Source organism: Triticum urartu, chromosome 4, assembly GCF_003073215.2.
Source record: "Triticum urartu cultivar G1812 chromosome 4, Tu2.1, whole genome shotgun sequence".
Classification (NCBI taxonomy): Eukaryota; Viridiplantae; Streptophyta; class Magnoliopsida; order Poales; family Poaceae; genus Triticum; species Triticum urartu.
Window position 1 is genome coordinate 389,176,008 of NC_053025.1, and position 16,718 is coordinate 389,192,725.

The 16,718-nt window shown below is 45.4% G+C and overlaps 2 protein-coding genes across 3 annotated transcripts; one reads left to right on the forward strand and one right to left on the reverse strand.

Moving 5' to 3' along the window:
• The first annotated feature begins 82 nt into the window (after nucleotides 1-82).
• On the forward strand, nucleotides 83-4,793 carry LOC125551739 (cell cycle checkpoint control protein RAD9B). 2 transcript variants are annotated; one of them, XR_007303085.1, is made up of 10 exons: nucleotides 83-243; nucleotides 316-562; nucleotides 751-1,002; nucleotides 1,094-1,209; nucleotides 1,548-1,612; nucleotides 1,691-1,920; nucleotides 2,232-2,379; nucleotides 3,371-3,411; nucleotides 3,504-3,697; nucleotides 4,428-4,793. XR_007303085.1 is itself a non-coding variant. In XM_048715037.1 (9 exons), the coding sequence occupies exons 1-9, from the start codon at nucleotides 139-141 to the stop codon at nucleotides 3,626-3,628; spliced, it is 1,329 nt and encodes a 442-aa protein (XP_048570994.1). In that variant the 5' UTR covers nucleotides 83-138; the 3' UTR covers nucleotides 3,629-4,793. The 2 variants fall into 2 exon arrangements, 1 of the variants encoding a protein (XP_048570994.1); XM_048715037.1 differs by having other exon boundaries at nucleotides 3,504-4,793.
• A 5-nt stretch (nucleotides 4,794-4,798) lies between these two features.
• Nucleotides 4,799-6,676, reverse strand: LOC125551740 (thioredoxin-like 1-2, chloroplastic). Its single transcript, XM_048715038.1, has 4 exons — nucleotides 6,334-6,676; nucleotides 5,882-6,058; nucleotides 5,608-5,772; nucleotides 4,799-5,309 (listed from the first exon to the last, which is right to left on the reverse strand). The coding sequence occupies exons 1-4, from the start codon at nucleotides 6,559-6,561 to the stop codon at nucleotides 5,049-5,051; spliced, it is 831 nt and encodes a 276-aa protein (XP_048570995.1). The 5' UTR covers nucleotides 6,562-6,676; the 3' UTR covers nucleotides 4,799-5,048.
• Nucleotides 6,677-16,718: the final 10,042 nt, after the last annotated feature.

A 16,718-nucleotide genomic window follows, 5' to 3' on the forward strand; every position in this document is an offset into this window, starting at 1 on the left:
ACAGCGCTTGCTCCTTGGGCCGTGGAGGGCACCAGCCCAATACTCCAAAGCCCACGTCGCTCCCTCCTTTCCGTTTTCCCTCCCGCTCCTCCTCCTCTTGTCCCCAAACCCCCGAAACCCCCAAACGCGCGGCAGGCCATGGAGCTGTCGATGAGCGGCGGCGCGCTGCGGACCTTCTCCCGCTTCGTCACCTGCCTCGCCCGCATCGGCTCCGACCTCGTCTTCCAGGCCTACCCCGACAAGGTGCGCCGTCTCCTCGCAGCCCACACCTGCCATTCCTCACCGGCGGTTCTCACGATTTCAATCTACTTACAGCTGGAGCTGCACACGCTCAACAGCTCGCGGTCGGCGTTCGCGTCCGTCTCCCTCACGCGCGGCTTCTTCGACCACTTCCACCTCCCCGCCGCCGCCGCGCCGTCGTCCACGCCGCTCCAGTGCAGCGTCCTCCTCAAGTCCGTCCTCGCTGTGCTCCGCACGCCCACCTCCGCGGTCGACCGCCTCAACGCTTCTCTCCCAAACCCCCAAGCGTCCAAGCTCGAGTTCGTCATCCACTGCATCAGCGGTACATGTTCCCAGCCCCTCCCTCCCTGTCTCCCTCCCTCTAGGGTTTTGCCATTGACGTGCTCAAAATTTCCCCATTTTTTGTCAACATTGGCGCGCATTTTCCCTGTTTTCCCGCCAATTTTGCTCTTTCCCCAAATTTGCCGCTCTGAGCTGATGATGTGCCTTCTCGCGTCTTGTCTTGTCAAGGGCGTAAGAAGACGCACCGGATCTCGTGCAGCGCCGAGTCCGACGTGCAGACTCTGGCGCTCGACCGCAACGGCTTCCCCAGCCGCCTCGCCATACGGCCACGGGATCTCACGCGCCTGCTTTCCAATTTCCAGTCCTCGCTGCAGGAGCTCACCTTTATTGCCACCCAGCCTGCTGCACGGTTGCCTGGCGTCGATGATGCCACTGGGGGGAAGGCAGTCGAGCTCCTAAGCTACATCGACCCGACCAAAGGTAAAGGTTTCCTTCCTTTGGTGTGCAAAAAATAGCGTGGTGGTGAAATTTCTATGGGGCTGTCAACTGTGACGTGATTTGGGAATTGCAGATGACTACGACAGTAGGCTGCACACACAACTGTGGATCGATCCAGCAGAGGAGTTCTTGGAGTATGAGCATGCTGGTGATCCCGTAGATGTCACATTTGGGGTGAAAGAATTGAAGGTGATTCTATGATTTGTTCTTCTCTCTTCATGCCAAAAGATTTAGATCGTCAACTTTAAAAGAAATAATGTAATCTCTCCTTTGAAATGGGAAATTAATCGGAACTTATTTGCCTTTAACCAAGTCAAGGAATACTTCTTTGTAAAAGTAGAAATGGTTTCAGGAGATAACTGTATGTGTGTGTCCTCACTTGTAGTCGAGCTTAGAATAGGAAATACTATCTTCATTTCTGCTTTCTAAAACAACACAAGGGTTTGGCAATTGATGGCTCTGTCTTCTGGTCTGGTACCTGTGACTGCACAAATCTGACAGATATATTTTCTGTTCTTTCAATCTAGGCATTTTTAACATTTTGTGAAGGATGTGAGGTTGATATTCTCCTATTCTATCAGAAGGCTGGCGAGTAAGTAGTTTACTTGTTGAATTTGGTTATGTTTTCTGACTGGCCCCCATGACCCATGAGGCTTTATTTGAATTGCAGACCTGTCCTGTTGGCTCCAAGATTTGGAATCGATGATGGTTCAAGTTCTAATTTCGATGTAACTCTAGTTCTAGCCACTATGCTTGTATCACAACTAAATGATGGCAGTGTGCCTCAGCAGCCACCTACGTCAGCACATCATGCAGAAGAACCAAGGGCTGCCGCTGCTGCACCATCACCAGTTCCCGAAAATGTCTCAAACCATACAAGAATATGGTCAGAGCTTTCAGGTGTGTATCATTTTGGCAAAAGGTTCTTGTTAGCCATCGATATGGTCACACTCAAGGCATGCATTCCTACACTGAACTATGCACCAATATGATCTGATGAGAAGAGACACGGCCAAAGCGCCTGTATCAAACATCATGACCATTTGACCACTTTTGTGAGGTCAATGTCAGATCACAGTGCATGGACTTTCACATGCCTGGGTGTAATCAAACCTGCTGGTGCTAGAAAGTTCCTTTGATCTCTTAATCGTAGCACTGTCCTGTTCATCTATCATCAAAGCTATCTAAAATAAGCAAACTTTCTTAAACAGGTGTTACTCCCAAAAGCTTTGAAGCTAACGCAGAAAATCGTGCCCAGATGGAGAGAAATGGAAGAGCTAACTTGCTGAATGACACATCAGTGCTTCCCAATACCAATGCTCCCTGCAAGCTACCAGTGACAGATAACGCAAACTATATGTATCCTATTAAGTCGCTTTACTTATTATTATTATTATTATTATTTATTTGAGTGATATAATTTGGTACCACAAAAGTCAGGACTTGCAGCTATATATCTCCTTGCAGCTATCAAATTAGCTAATCAGGCACACTAACAGAAGTCATTTCCCTGTCCTCTCTAGTAATCTGAGCTAGTATAGTTGAGATATGCTTTAGTTGGGATTATAATACACCCACCGTCCCATAATATAGTGCACATTGGTTTTCGCGGAAGTCATTGTTCACAAACTTTGACCAAGTTTATTTAGAAAATTATCCATATCTACAATATGAACTTTAGTCCATATGAAAATATATTTTGTGATGAATCTAATGACATTGATTTGGCGTTTTAGATGTTGGTATTTTCCCTCTAGACTTGGTCAAAGTTTACAAGTTTACCACTATACCAGCATCCCCAAACATGAAATCTTTCGGGACCACATGTTGTAGAACTACACAGACAAACCCTCGCTTGACTAACCTATCTTCCTCGGAGTTTTGGGGTATCTACTCCGTTTCAGCTTGTTCAAACCATAGCATCTTTTAAGGTAATTTGAACTTGTGTTAGGAGTGAACTTACAGCCATACCAATGGTAATATACTCTATTTGTAGGAGATACGCTGATAAATAGTGTTCCAATTGGAGAAATGGTGACTTTTGATATAAGATGTCGAGTCCAAAAGGAAATCATCTTGTAGAGACTCAGTAGAGAATGATTACTGACGAAGCAATCAAATACATCTGGTTAATGCAATTAGTTCCTATACCAACTCCACTAAAAGAATCATATACCGACCATTTATTAATTCCTACAAGTAACTGGCAAATCATGTCAACATATTTGATGTTAATGCAGTTTTTTCATTTGTTGTGAGTCATAACTGGGGAGTTGTAAGATCTGAGTCGTAAGTTATTTCTGCTATCCTACTTCTGGTTACTTGTTTCCTTAACTAGTTTATACTACAGAGAGCAGCCTGTGCAAATGGATCACTTGGAAGAGCCTCCTGGTTAACTATCTCAGCGACACCCATAGAATTCAAATGCATACATTTGTGTTGGCACTGAATTTTCAGCTGACTGCCTTTTTGTTTTGCTACAGAAGTTGTGGTTGATAACCCTCGTTCGCAGCATCACCCAAGCAACTGGGTAGGTGCCGACGAAGACGATGATGATGAAGAAGATGAGGAGCTTTTTGTCCAAACAACACCTCACTACATGGACTAAGGACCGATGCTGATTCTGAATATTGCAGGTACATTCCAGCCAACTGCATAGTGAATGAGCTAGAAATTAGTCGAAGTCAATGTTTTCGAGTCGATGAGTCGACGGGTCGCTCGGGGAGGGCGACTCTAGACTAGTCGTGACTAGTCTAGACTCACGGTCGACGAGTCGACATGGCGACGAGTCGACGTGAGTTAAGCAGCAGGCAGTCAGGGGAGGAGCACAAGTGCACAGCAGCAGCAGCAACCAAGGGAGGAGGGGAGGAGCACACCACCACCAGCAGTAACCAGGGCCAACTGAGAGATGGGCCACTAGTTATGCACTTCCCTGTGGCCCAAAAGCCCATCTAGTAGCTATATACTCCTCCCGTGACCTAATCCACCATCCACACTCCCTCCTCCCTCACCACAGCCGCCACACATTCGCTGCCACTCTCTTGCCACCAGTCCACCACTCCTCCCAGCGATGGATCTCTCAACTCCCCCGCAGCAGCTCTCTTGCCACCGCTCCTCCTCCCAGCCTGCTCCTCTTGCCGCTTCAGCTTCAGCAGCAGCAGCAGCAGCGCGGCGGCAAGGGCGCAGCAGCAGCAGCGAGGCAGCACAGCAGCAGCATCAGCAGCACGGCGGCGGGAGAGTGCTCCAGATCCAGCGTTGCCTCGAGTCGTTCGACCCAAAAACCGCGACTAGTCAAGACTAGTCGCGCGAGTCGCTCGACTCATCCCAGGAGTCGAGTCGGGAGGCTGAGTCGGCCCTGGAACTGGTCGATGAGTAGTCGCGACTAGTCGAGCGACTCGAAATCCATGGTCGAAGTGCCTTTTGATTGCTCTTAGTTCGTGTAGGCCTGAAGCTAACAATACAAGAACATTGTTTACCCAGCACCTAGCTTGTATTCAGGTGTGGCTATTTCATTGTTGCATAATACAGAGAACATTAATGCGACTTGTTCTACTTTGCATATGTGGCCTTCTCTATTATTTATTTATTTGCAAGAGAAAGAACTTGTATTTGCATCAATATGAGCAACATGGTCTCTGTTTTTATTTTCTGTATCTGTACCACTTTACTACTATAAAAGCATGAGTTTGCAGAATCCAAAGGGAGTACATATTAGCAGGCGGTGAATTTCAGATTCTCAAACAAGCAAAACTACTAAAGGGGAACAAGGCAGGCACGATAATTCCAATTGGCACTCAGATTTAACCCATACAGCTACCATACAATTTACTGGCAGAGGATTACCCACAATACTTGCTGTTACTACTAAAGTACTGCTTCTACTTCTACGCTTCTAGCGGAGAGGCGGGCAGGCAGGCTTGACAAGTAGTAAAAATCTATCAAGCCTGCACTCTACACAACCATGAGAAAGTACAACCTGTACACACCAACAACAATCGGGAAACTGTACAGAACCAATGGACGCGATCTCATCTTCCTGATGAGACCAAGGTCCTCTCTCCGGAGCCCTGCCGCACCAATGGTTTTGCCGGTGGAGGAAGCCTTGGGCTCCCAGGAGCAATGACCTCGGAGTCTCCACTCGGAACTGATTCTGGCAGCTTCGTGTAGGTGAACTGCAGGTCCTTGTTCGCAGCCAAGGCCAGCAGCTCAGACTCCTCGAGGCCCCTGGTTGGGCCAATGCTACACCTATCCGGATTGTGCTTGGCAAGCGCATCCCTGAACTTCTTTATCTGAAAAGACAATTGCCACCATAGTAAGCATCTCATCAAATGGTAAATCATACGCTTGACTACACGTCTAGAATAAGATGAGACCATAATATGTTCCTTCAAATTCAGTGAAAGACCTTCGATCCCTACACTACCAGTAAGCTCCAAGTAACGCTATATGGAAGGCTTTCAAAGCCTTGATAGGTAAGTTTGGGAGGATCTCTTGGAACTTAAAACATGGTTTGTTTGTTTCTGACTCCTCTCGCGGTCTATAATTCACAGGAGCATGAAAGGGCACATGACCAGATTAGTATCTTACGGTTGCGTTAGTACAGCTGAAGCTGCAGAGGCGGCCCTGGGCTCCCCGGTAGAACCTGAAGAAGGGCAGAACATGGACATGGAGGCTGTAGCACATCGATTTGTGTTCCTCGTAGTTCACTTGCAAGAACAGCACATCTGGGTTCTGTTCCGCAAACTGGCAAATCTGCATAGGGAAATAAAATAATTTAAGAACACCGCAAATTTTTACATCACACGACGGTGGAGCTTCAGAACTGTAGTATTATCAACATTTCCGCAGCCATGATTTTCACCTTGGGGTGGAGGGCACGGCAGCCGCCGCAGCCAGGGGAGAAGAAGTCAACGACGACGAGCCTGTCGCCGGCGTTGGCCAGCGAGTCGACGAGGTCCTGAGCGGACTCAATCTCCCTCATGTTGGGCTGCAGACCCTTTTCCCACCACTTGGTGGATTTCGCAAACGCAAGATTCATCTGCGACAGAACATACTGGCTCAGCATATTGGCCCCGCACACCACAATAGTCGGAGATTAGTTGCAAAATAGCAGAAAGTCAAATATAGGTGTTCAACTCTGCATGCGGATGAGATTCGGATAGAATGACTATATCAGCGAATTTATCGCGGACAACAGGTTAAGTCAGGGAAAATATATATAGCAATATAAAATAAAAAAGAGGGCACCGACGATCAAAAGAGAATCGCAGCCAACAGAAAAATGAATAAACTAGAGCGGAAAATTAAATTTACCTGCACCGGTGAGGCGACTAGATTCCGGGAAACGAGCTTGGATCTCCTGGGACCGACCGTGAGCCTAGCGCCAAGAAACGGGCTCTTCCTGCCGATCCGCACGGCCGCCGGCGCGCAGGGCGACATGCGGGCCGCCACGGCACCGCGCCGCCGGGCACCAAATCCTGCGGCCCGGTTGCCGCACGGCGAGACCAGGGTCCCTTTGGCCACCGCCTGCACCGTCGCCATAGCCGCTCGCCGTCAAGAGAGAGGGAAACACAGGAGGAGAAGCCGAGAGGGAAGAAACGCAAAGAGAGGAGAGGAGAGGAGAGGAGAGAGGGGGGATTGGAAGCGGCGAAGAAAAGTAGCGCCTTTTAAAAAGGAGGCCCACGGATAAAAGCAAGCAACGCGAAGTAAAAAAACTGCCGCGTTTTCTTCCCTTTTTGCTGGTAAAATGTCCCCCGCCGACTACTACCAGTCGTCCGACGCATCGATGGGGCGCCCGATGGTCGCCACGTAGTCAAGAAGCTTCTCGTCTTCTTTCTTTTTCGCAGCTGCGCAGGATGGATATGTACCGGATAAGGATGATAAATTGGGGCTCACAACTCACGCGCCCGTAGGGGTAGGGAAGGGAGACGCCACGTGTGGGAGAGAGAGCTGGGTGTAAACACTCGGGGACTCGTGGCAGTTTCTTCTGGTCATGGATGAGGTTGAGGCCCCCACGTTCAGTGAGTAGTGGCAACCGGATGGGTCACCGTTGAACCGTGATCGGTCGGTTTTCGTCTGGTGGTACACCTCTTTCCTTCCACGTCGACGAACTAAGTGCCACACACAGAGATACCAAAAGAGTAGATTCTACTCACATGTTACTTTTTGATTATTTTCTACTCCTTACATTCCTTGAACTAAATCCACGACAATAATTTTGAAACTCTCGTGAAGGTTAATTCGTGGTGCTGGTTTGGAAATCGACTTGATCTCATAAATAGATTTTTTTAAACGAGTTGGCAAAAGAAAACCACTGTTGTGCTTATCTGCACAATTGCTAAGCATGCTTAGTTGTACGCAGGTGCTAAATTTTTGAGCGAGCTGAACGAACAGCTAGACCACTACTATTGATAGTAAACTAATTTGGATATGGATGATATTATGCGGTGAGCTTTTAGCGGCCTCCTATTCATAGTAACCGAATTCGGATAAAGGATGGCTTTGTGTGGTTGAGTGATAGCGCGATTGTACACGCACTTGCAGCTCTCTATTCATAGCTGATGATACCATGAACACGAACATGAGTTATCTACTTTAAGACCCGAATGCGGTTCGAACTAATTGTCGGCCGTGAATACAATCACATCACATCTATTTGCATTCAAACTATTTTTCCAATGTTTTCTTTTGAAGACTGGCCGTAGAACAACCGTTCTGCTATATTTTACTCATTATTATAATAAAACAATAAAGTCAATCCAAGTACAAAGAAAAGGAGAATTCTTTTAGGAAAAGTAAACTAATGAAACAAAAGGGAACAAGAGGCACTCAACTAATTTCACTTCTAGGAATTATCTAATGGATCAAATAAGAGTGTCAATCCAGTCCATAACCGTAGACTTAGCATCTTTGAGTCTTGAACTGATAATAGAAGATCTTCCTTCAGCAAAAGTATGGGATCGAGAGTATATTGACCAGACGGCGGAGGGGGGGTGAATGAGAGATTTAAAATTTCTTTCAAAACTTGAAATCTCTCGGTACAAGACAACGAAAATAAAACTAAGAGAGAACAAATCTCTGAAAGAAAATTACTCTACAAAGTAAATATGACAAAACAGATAGACTAGACGAGCGACTATATGTAGGAGATGATAATCTTGCGGGTATAGAACCACAATACTTTGAGATCTATGACGAAGACAAGGAATGGAAACAAGATTACCAACATCGATAGAATTATATACACAAAACAATACACACAACACAGATGAAAAATATACACACTGCCGAGGGATGTTCATGAGAGAAATGCTAAGTTGGATGACTAGATGGCATCAAATATAGAGCAAACGAAAATATAGACAAACAACCCTAAGCACGAAAACTGCAAATATACAACACGACATGGTTACAACAATGATAGATATGCTTAAATGATTCCTGATGGAATTGTACCGAAGAACAACACAACAGATATATCTCAGCCGAGAATAAATTACTAAAGATAAATGCGGACACAAAAGTAACCACGGGTGCTCGATGGCGACAAATGATTTGGTGACCAGTTCGCTCTTGTGCAGACGAGCTATGTCTAGTTGGAGGGACTTGTGATTAAATACACGAGATAAATTTCACTCGGGGTAGATTCTTATTGGCAATCTCCAAACCTTTAACACAGCTTGCTTACGGAGACCACAATTACTCTTGCTCCTCAGGCAGACGCCTAAACATCTAGAAAGTTAGCAGCTCTCAAGAGTAATAGGCACAAGAACTCTCAACTTAGATCTACTCTGATGCTCGACCACAATCTAAGTTATCTAGCTCTTGGTTTTCTCTCAATAGATTTACTCAAATCGCTTAGAGAGGGGTGCTTAATCAATGTTCTTAAAATCTCAAGCGGAGCTACCAACCATCTTAGTTGGTGCAGGTTGGCTATTTATAGCCACCGCAATCCCGAATGGGAATGACCAATAAGGACCTGAAGCCCAGAGGATGCCCAACCGACATGTTTCCAACGGTTGGATTTCAAATGCACCCGGCAACTTTACTTGAGGAATAAGTAAAGCTGACTCCTCTGCTAGAGCACTTCTCTCGCAGCCTAGAAGAACATCGTCTCTGGCTGGAGAGTGAATACTTTTCGATTGATGAGATTTTGTAGGATCGAAAGTATGTCTAGAGGGGGGGGGGTGATTAGACTACTTGACCAAATAAAAATCTAGCATTTTTTCAATTTTAAGTCTTGGTAGATTTTAGCAACTTAGCACAAGTCAAGCAATCAACCTACACATGCGAGTATAAGAGTATAGCAGCGGAATGTAAATCATTGCATATGAAGGTAAGGGGAGCAGTTTAGAGGGAGCAAACACAATGTAGACACAGAGATTTTTGGCGTGGTTTCGATAGGTGGTGCTATCATACATCCACGTTGATGGAGACTTCAACCCACGAAGGGTAACGGTTGTGCGAGTCCACGGAGGGCTCCACCCACAAAGGGTCCACGAAGAAGCAACCTTTTCTATCCCACCATGGCCATCGCCCACGAAGGACTTGCCTCACTTGGGTAGATCTTCATGAAGTAGGTGATCTCCTTGCACTTAAAAACTCCTTGGTTCAACTCCACAATCTTGACGGAGGCTCCCAAGTGACACCTAACCAATCTAGGAGACACCACTCTCCAAAAGGTAATAGATGGTGTGTTGATAATGAACTCCTTGCTCTTGTGCTTCAAATGATAGTCTTCCCAACACTCAACTCTCTCACACAGATTTGGATTTGGTGGAAAGATGATTTGAGTGGAAAGCAACTTGGGGAAGGCTAGAGATCAAGATTCTTGTGGTTGGAATGGAATGGTCTCAACACATGAGTAGGTGGTTCTCTCTCAGAAAATGAATGGTAGAAGTGTAGGCACGTTCTGATTGCTCTCTTCACGAATGGAGGATGGGTGGAGGGGTATATATAGCCTCCACACAAAATTCTAATCGTTACAAACAATTTACCAAACTCGGTGAGACCGAATACACAAACTCGGTCATACCGATTCAGTTCAAAATATGAATGTTAGGCTTTTCGGTGGGACCGACATGCCAACTCGGTGGGACTCATTTCATTAGGATTAGGGCATAACGTAATCTCGGTGAGACCGATCACATAAACTCGGTGAGACCGATTTCTGTAATAGGCAAACTCGGTGGGACCGATCGCTCATTTCGGTGAGACCAAAATGTTACGGAAAGGAAACAGAGGGTTTGCATTGCGAACTCGGTGGGACCGATCGCTCATTTCGGTTAGACTGAAATGTTATGAAGGGAAACAGAGAGTTTGCAATCTCGTCTCGGTGAGACCGATATCCCTATCGGTGAGACCGAACTGATTAGGATTTCTGGCTATGGCTATGTCAAATGAACTCGGTGGCACCAGATAGATCAAATCGGTGGGGGCAAGTTTGACTTTTGGTTTGGGACATATGTGGATATGAGAAAGTGGTTGAGGGATTTTGGAGCATATCACTAAGCATTTTGAGCAAGCAAGCCATTAATCAACACCTCATCCCCTTTTAATAGTATTTGATTTCCCTATGGACTCAATGTGATCTTGGATCACTAAAATGAAAATGTAGAGTCTTGAGCTTTCGCCAATATGTGTTCTTAGCATTTTGAGGGGTCTACATTCCTAGTCCATGCCATGCCAATCATTGAACTTTCTGAAATGGTCATCTTGAAAGAGCATTAGTTCAATGAGCTATATGTTGTTAGGAATTACCAAAACCACCCAGGGATAGTTGCACTTTCAATCTCCCCTTTTGGTAATTGATGACAACATATTGATCAAAGCTTCGACAAATGATAATACGATTGAAATACATCATCGCGTTGAGAAGTATGTGATAAGCAAGAGCTCCCCCTAAATTTGTGCATTATTTAAAATTTTGTTTTGAATGCAAGTGCATAGTCGATTAGGATCATGGGTTACTCTTTCAGGTCACATACATCTTGGTGGAGCGCTCAAAATGATAGAATATGAAATATGCACTCATCACCAAGGAAAAGTGAATGATCATACATAAGAGATAAATAATAGCATCATTCAAGCACAATCATTAAAGTATGATATGATCAAACACATGATCAAACGAGTATCTCACACATAGAAACATAGAGTATCATTCAAGCAAGCACACAAATAAGTATCAACCAAATAACAAAGAAGGAAAAGAAGCAAAGCTCTCTCTCTCTCTCTCTCTCTAAGCCTATGATCTATACACTTTCTCCCCCTTTGGCAACAAGTTACCAAAAAGCTCGAAAATGCATAGTGCTATGCGTCTCTCTAGGCTTGATCTTCGGGAGGAGGCGTTGAGAGGACTCCAAGGACGAATGCATCTGTAGAAGTTGTTGGAGCTGGTGGAGTGGCAACTGGAGGTGGCACTGATGTTGTGGCTGCAAGTGCTGATGTAGTTGCTCTTGTGTTAGTCACTGGCACTGTAGCAGATCTCTGTCCTCTTGGCACTCTCTGAAAGGCATCCGTGGTAGCATGCCCTTTCCTCTCCTCAGCTTCTTCCTAGAGCTTCTCAACTGCTATCTGCATCTCTGTTACTTTCAAGTCAAGATTATAGAATTTAGTCTCAATGATCCTCTCTAGGCTTTCTTGGTTCTGAGTTAGGGTGGCCAATCCCTTCTCAATCCTCAATGTGGCAGGAATTAGATATCCAAGTTGGTCTTTCTTTAACTTGAGGAACACTTGAGAAGCTTCTTCAGCACTTGGCATCTTTGTTGCCTTCTCAGCTTTAGCTTTCTCCCTCTTCTCTTGAGCCTCTGCAGATGTGGGATCTTCAGCATTCATGACAACTGTGTTGTCCTCAAAATCAGGCCTCAAGGGAAGATGTTTCTTGTCCAACAAGTAGGTGCTTGTGCCCATATTGGAGTTGATGAGCACCTGCATGTGTGGAGCACACCCACATGACCTCTTCTGATCTGCAGCTATCCTCTTGATTGTCTCAACAATCAGACTCATCACCTTGAACTTCTGGGGCACATCAAACAACTGCAGCAGGTTAATGGAGTGGCCTCTGATCATTCTATGATCTCCTGACTTGGGCAACAAGCTATGCCTCAAGATTGTGTTGATGGTGGTCAGGCCAGACAATAGATAGTATACAGAGCCCATCTTGTGAGTCTCCAAGGCTTTGTCAGGAATCTCCTTATACATGTTAGCCATGGAGTTGTGATCCTTCTTCTTCTTCTTGGCATATACATCTATGTCATCTTCATGCTCTACAGGGGCATTTATCATCTTTGCCCACTCAGCAACTGTTGATTGGTACCTGGTACCCTCAGACATCTAGACAATTCTTCCATCAGGATATAAGTGTGCTGTGGAGTAGAATTGCATGATACGTTCATCATTCCACTTGGTCAATTTCTGACCCACAAATTTGTCTACCCCACATAGCCTGAAGCTCTCATGCACTCCTGGGAAGTGGTCTTCATTGCTGTCAATATACTTCCAGTCCACCCACTTCATATTGCAGACAATGGGCTTCTTATCTAGAAGAATGGTCTCATAGAAGTCTTGCTGCTCCTTGGTGTGAAACCTGTAATCCATAGCAGTCCTTCTCCTCACAGCATATGGATCAGATTCTCTCCATAGTCTGAGAGCTGCATCCTTTCTGATCTTCATGTTTTCTGCCACAGGATGATTGTCATCATGGTATGGGATCTTGGGCTTGAGCTTCCTAAGCACTTGGGCTTCAGCCTCTTCTTCTTCTTCCTCAACTTCAGTCTCAGGCATTGGGGCCTTGTTTTTCTCCTCAGCTGGTATATTCCTTGTGGTCCTCTTTGGTGCAGTCTTTGGAGCTGGAGCAAAAGCTTTGGGGGCAGTCTTGGGCTTAGAAGGGGCACCCCAGACTTGATGGCATCCCCTATCAGCTTTTGTGCCTTGGGTGCTGGTGCAACATCCTCTTCCTCTTCATCCTCATCCTCAGCTGGATCTACCATCATAGAGGATCTCCCAATGACTTTGGCCATAGTCTTCTTGACCCTTTCTTTTCTCTTCTTGCCCTCACCAACAGCCTCTTCAGTTGATTTGGAAGTCTCAAGAGTGGAGGCTCTGGCTTTTGAAGTGGGCACTCTCTTTGCAGTAGCCTTCTTATGCATACCAGGCTTGGTTGAAGCAGTTGTGCCAAACTCTTTCTTGACAACCCTTTTCTTGGAGCTGACCTCCTCCTCAACAGCTACATAGTCTTCATCTTCGGACTCATAATTTTTCTTCCTCCTCTGCCTAGTAGCAGCCTTAGGCAGGTTGCTAGGAGTACTTATGTTGCCATCATCATAACTGTCAGAGGGACTAGTGCCCTCACTCAGATTCATCTGCTCTTCTGACTTATTCTGACTGTCACTCTGATCATACATGGTTGACACTACAAACTAAAAGCTGACCTTGTGAATAGTTATAGATGAGATAGATTGGATGAGCATCACAAAGTGCAGAGATTTTTCAAAACAGATGAGTCAATAACTTAGTTTTAGTTTTCCACAGAAAGCATTTCAGAGCTACCGATTTGTAAACTCGATGACACTGAAGCAACTTCTGGAGTCTAAACTAGTGAAATCGGTTAGACCGAGACACATTTTGGTGACTCCGAGATTGCTAGGGTTTCACTAAGAATTGAATTTGGTCACACCGATTTGCAAGCTTCGGTCAGACCGAAAAGTGCAAGTGCAATGGCCTAGGCCAAATCGGTGAGACCGATTTCCACAACTCGGTCGGTCCGAGATGAGTTCGGCGGAAACCTAACCCTAAATTTTCGAATCAAATCTAGTGTAAAGGAAGATTTCGCTGGATAGATTGATCTCATATGTGGTAAGAAACATGGCATTGACCTTGTGCTTAGAATCAGAGGTAAAAAGAATGCACAAGGGGTCGAACTCATACCCTAACTCGGCGATGAGTTCACTACGGCGGAAACGGCGGTGTTGAAGTTAGTTAACGGCGACGGAGACCAGCAGTGGGAGGTTGCTGGCGATGAGAGGACGATCCGGAGACCCTAAACGACAGAGCAGGACACGCGCGGGCGAAGTGGTTCTGGAGAAATTTCGAAAATTTGACCCGTCGGTATATATATCCTGACCCTGTCGGTGTGACCGAGTGGAACAACTCGGTGGCATCGAGATGCAGAAATCCCTTAGCTTTTCCTTTGCTCATTTTCTCCTTTATAGAGGCAATCTCCTTGTTAGTCTTCTAGGCTTCCCTAATCTTATCCATCAAAGTAGACTGAATCTCCAGTGCTGCTACATAGCCTCTTGGTACTATTTCCAAACATAGCTCTCGGAGATTTTCGGCTAACTCCCTTGGTAAATCTCCCGTCATTAGTGTGTTGACATGGCTTTTACAACTCAACGCATCAGCTACTATGTTAGCCTTTCCAGGGTGATAATGCAATCTCATATCATAATCCTTGATGAGTTCCAACCATCTCCTTTGCCTAAGATTTAACTCCTCCTGCGTGAAAATATACTTCAAACTCTTGTGATCCGTGTACACCTCACAATGGTTTCCAATGAGAAAGTGTCTCCAGGTTTTCAGTGCATGCACTACGGCTGCTAACTCCAATTCATGCGTAGCATAATTTAACTCATGAGGCTTAAGCTGTCGTGAGGCATATGAAACAACTCTTCCTTCCTGCATAAGCACTGCTCCAAGTCCTCGACGTGAAGCGTTTCAATACACCTCATAATCCTTGGTCTGATCTGGCAAAATCAGCACTGGTGAGGTAACCAAACGTTTCTTCAACTCCTGGAAACTAGCCTCACATTCCTCAGTCCATATGAACTTGGTATCCTTTTTCAACAACTCCGTCATAGGCTTCGCAATCTTTGAGAAATTCTTAATAAATCTCCGGTAGCATCCTGCGAGTCCAAGAAAACTCTAGATCTCTCCAACTGTTGTTGGCGCTTTCCAATTCGTCACGATATCAACCTTAGTGGGATCTACTGCTATACCTTCTCCGGATATAACGTGTCCGAGAAATCCAACTTCCTTCAACCAAAAATCACATTTGCTAAACTTGGCATATAATTGATGTTCTCTGAGCTTTCCAAAAACCAAACGCAAATGCTCCTTATGCTCCTCTTCGTTCTTCGAGTATACCAGGATATCATCGATGAACACTACAACGAACTTATCCAGAAACTCCATAAACACCTTGTTCATCATGTTCATAAAATATGCAGGGGCGTTAGTCAGACCAAATGACATAACGGTATACTCGTACAACCCATACCTGGTGGTAAAAGCCGCCTTAGGTATATCATGTTCTCGAATCTTCAACTGGTGGTATCCTGATCGCAGATCGATCTTGGAAAATACCTTAGCTCCTTGCAATCGATCAAACAGATCATTGATCATCGGTAGTGGGTACTTGTTCTTGATGGTTACTTCATTCAATCCTCGATAATCAACAACCATCCTTAATGATCCATCCTTCTTCTCCACTAGAAGTACCGGCGATCCCCAAGGTGAAGAACTTGGGTGAACTTGGGCGAATATATCCTTTATCCAGTAACTCCTTAATTTGCTTCTTAATCTCCACCAAATCCTTTGCGGGCATCCTATATGGTCTCTTAGATATTGGCCCTGTGCCTGGCAAAATTTCAATCAAAAACTCAATATCTCTATCTGGTGGCATGCCTGGCAACTCCTCTGGAAATACATCAGGGAAATCTTTCACCACTGGTACTTCCTCCTGCACAACTCCTGTTAAACAATTTACTTGAGTCCTTTTCGGCACATGTCGGGATACATACTTGATCCTTCTCCCTTCTGGCGTTGTAAGAAAAATTGACTTACTGGCACATTCAATATTCCCTTCATACTTGATAACCAATCCATGTCTAATATCACATCCAATCCTTGGGATTCCAATACTATTAGGTCCGAGGGAAATACATAGTTACCAATCCTTAATGGTAACCGATCACACCATAGACTAGCCATATACTCTGCTCCAGGCGAGGTTACTAACATGGGTGATCCAAGGGCTTGGGTTGGTAGTTTATACTTATCCACAAATCCCCTTGATATGTATGAATGCGATGCACCAGTATCAAAAAGAACAAGTGCAGTAAATGACTTAACCAAAAACTTACCGATTACGGCATCCTGCTGCTCTTCCACCTCCTCCACATTAACGTGGTTCACCTGTCCCCTGTTGAAAGGGTTCGGCTTCTTGCCAGAGCTTCCATTGCCATTTCCATTCTGGGATTCAGGACATTCATTGGCATAATGTCCGGTCTTCTGGCACTTAAAGCAAGTGACTTGGCTCAGGTCTCTCTTGGCTGGGGTTGATTGGTTGGTGCGGTTCTGGCCTTTGCTTCCTCCATTCCCATTACCATTCTTGGTGCCATTGTGATTGTGCGAGCTTCCTCCTCCATGGGTATGCTGAAAATGTCCTCCCGGTCTAGGGGTAAAACGTGGCTTTTGCTGGGCTCCTGAATTGTACTTCCCTTATCCATACTTCCTCTTACGATTCTCAATCTACTGCTGCTTCCCTTCAATCATGAGAGCACGATCTACCAACTCCTGGTAGTTGTTGAAGGTTGCTACCATCAACTGCATGCTCAACTCATCATTCAGTCCTTCCAGAAACTTCTCCTGCTTAGCTGCATCCGTAGCAACGTCATCTCGGGCATAACGTGCTAGCTTAC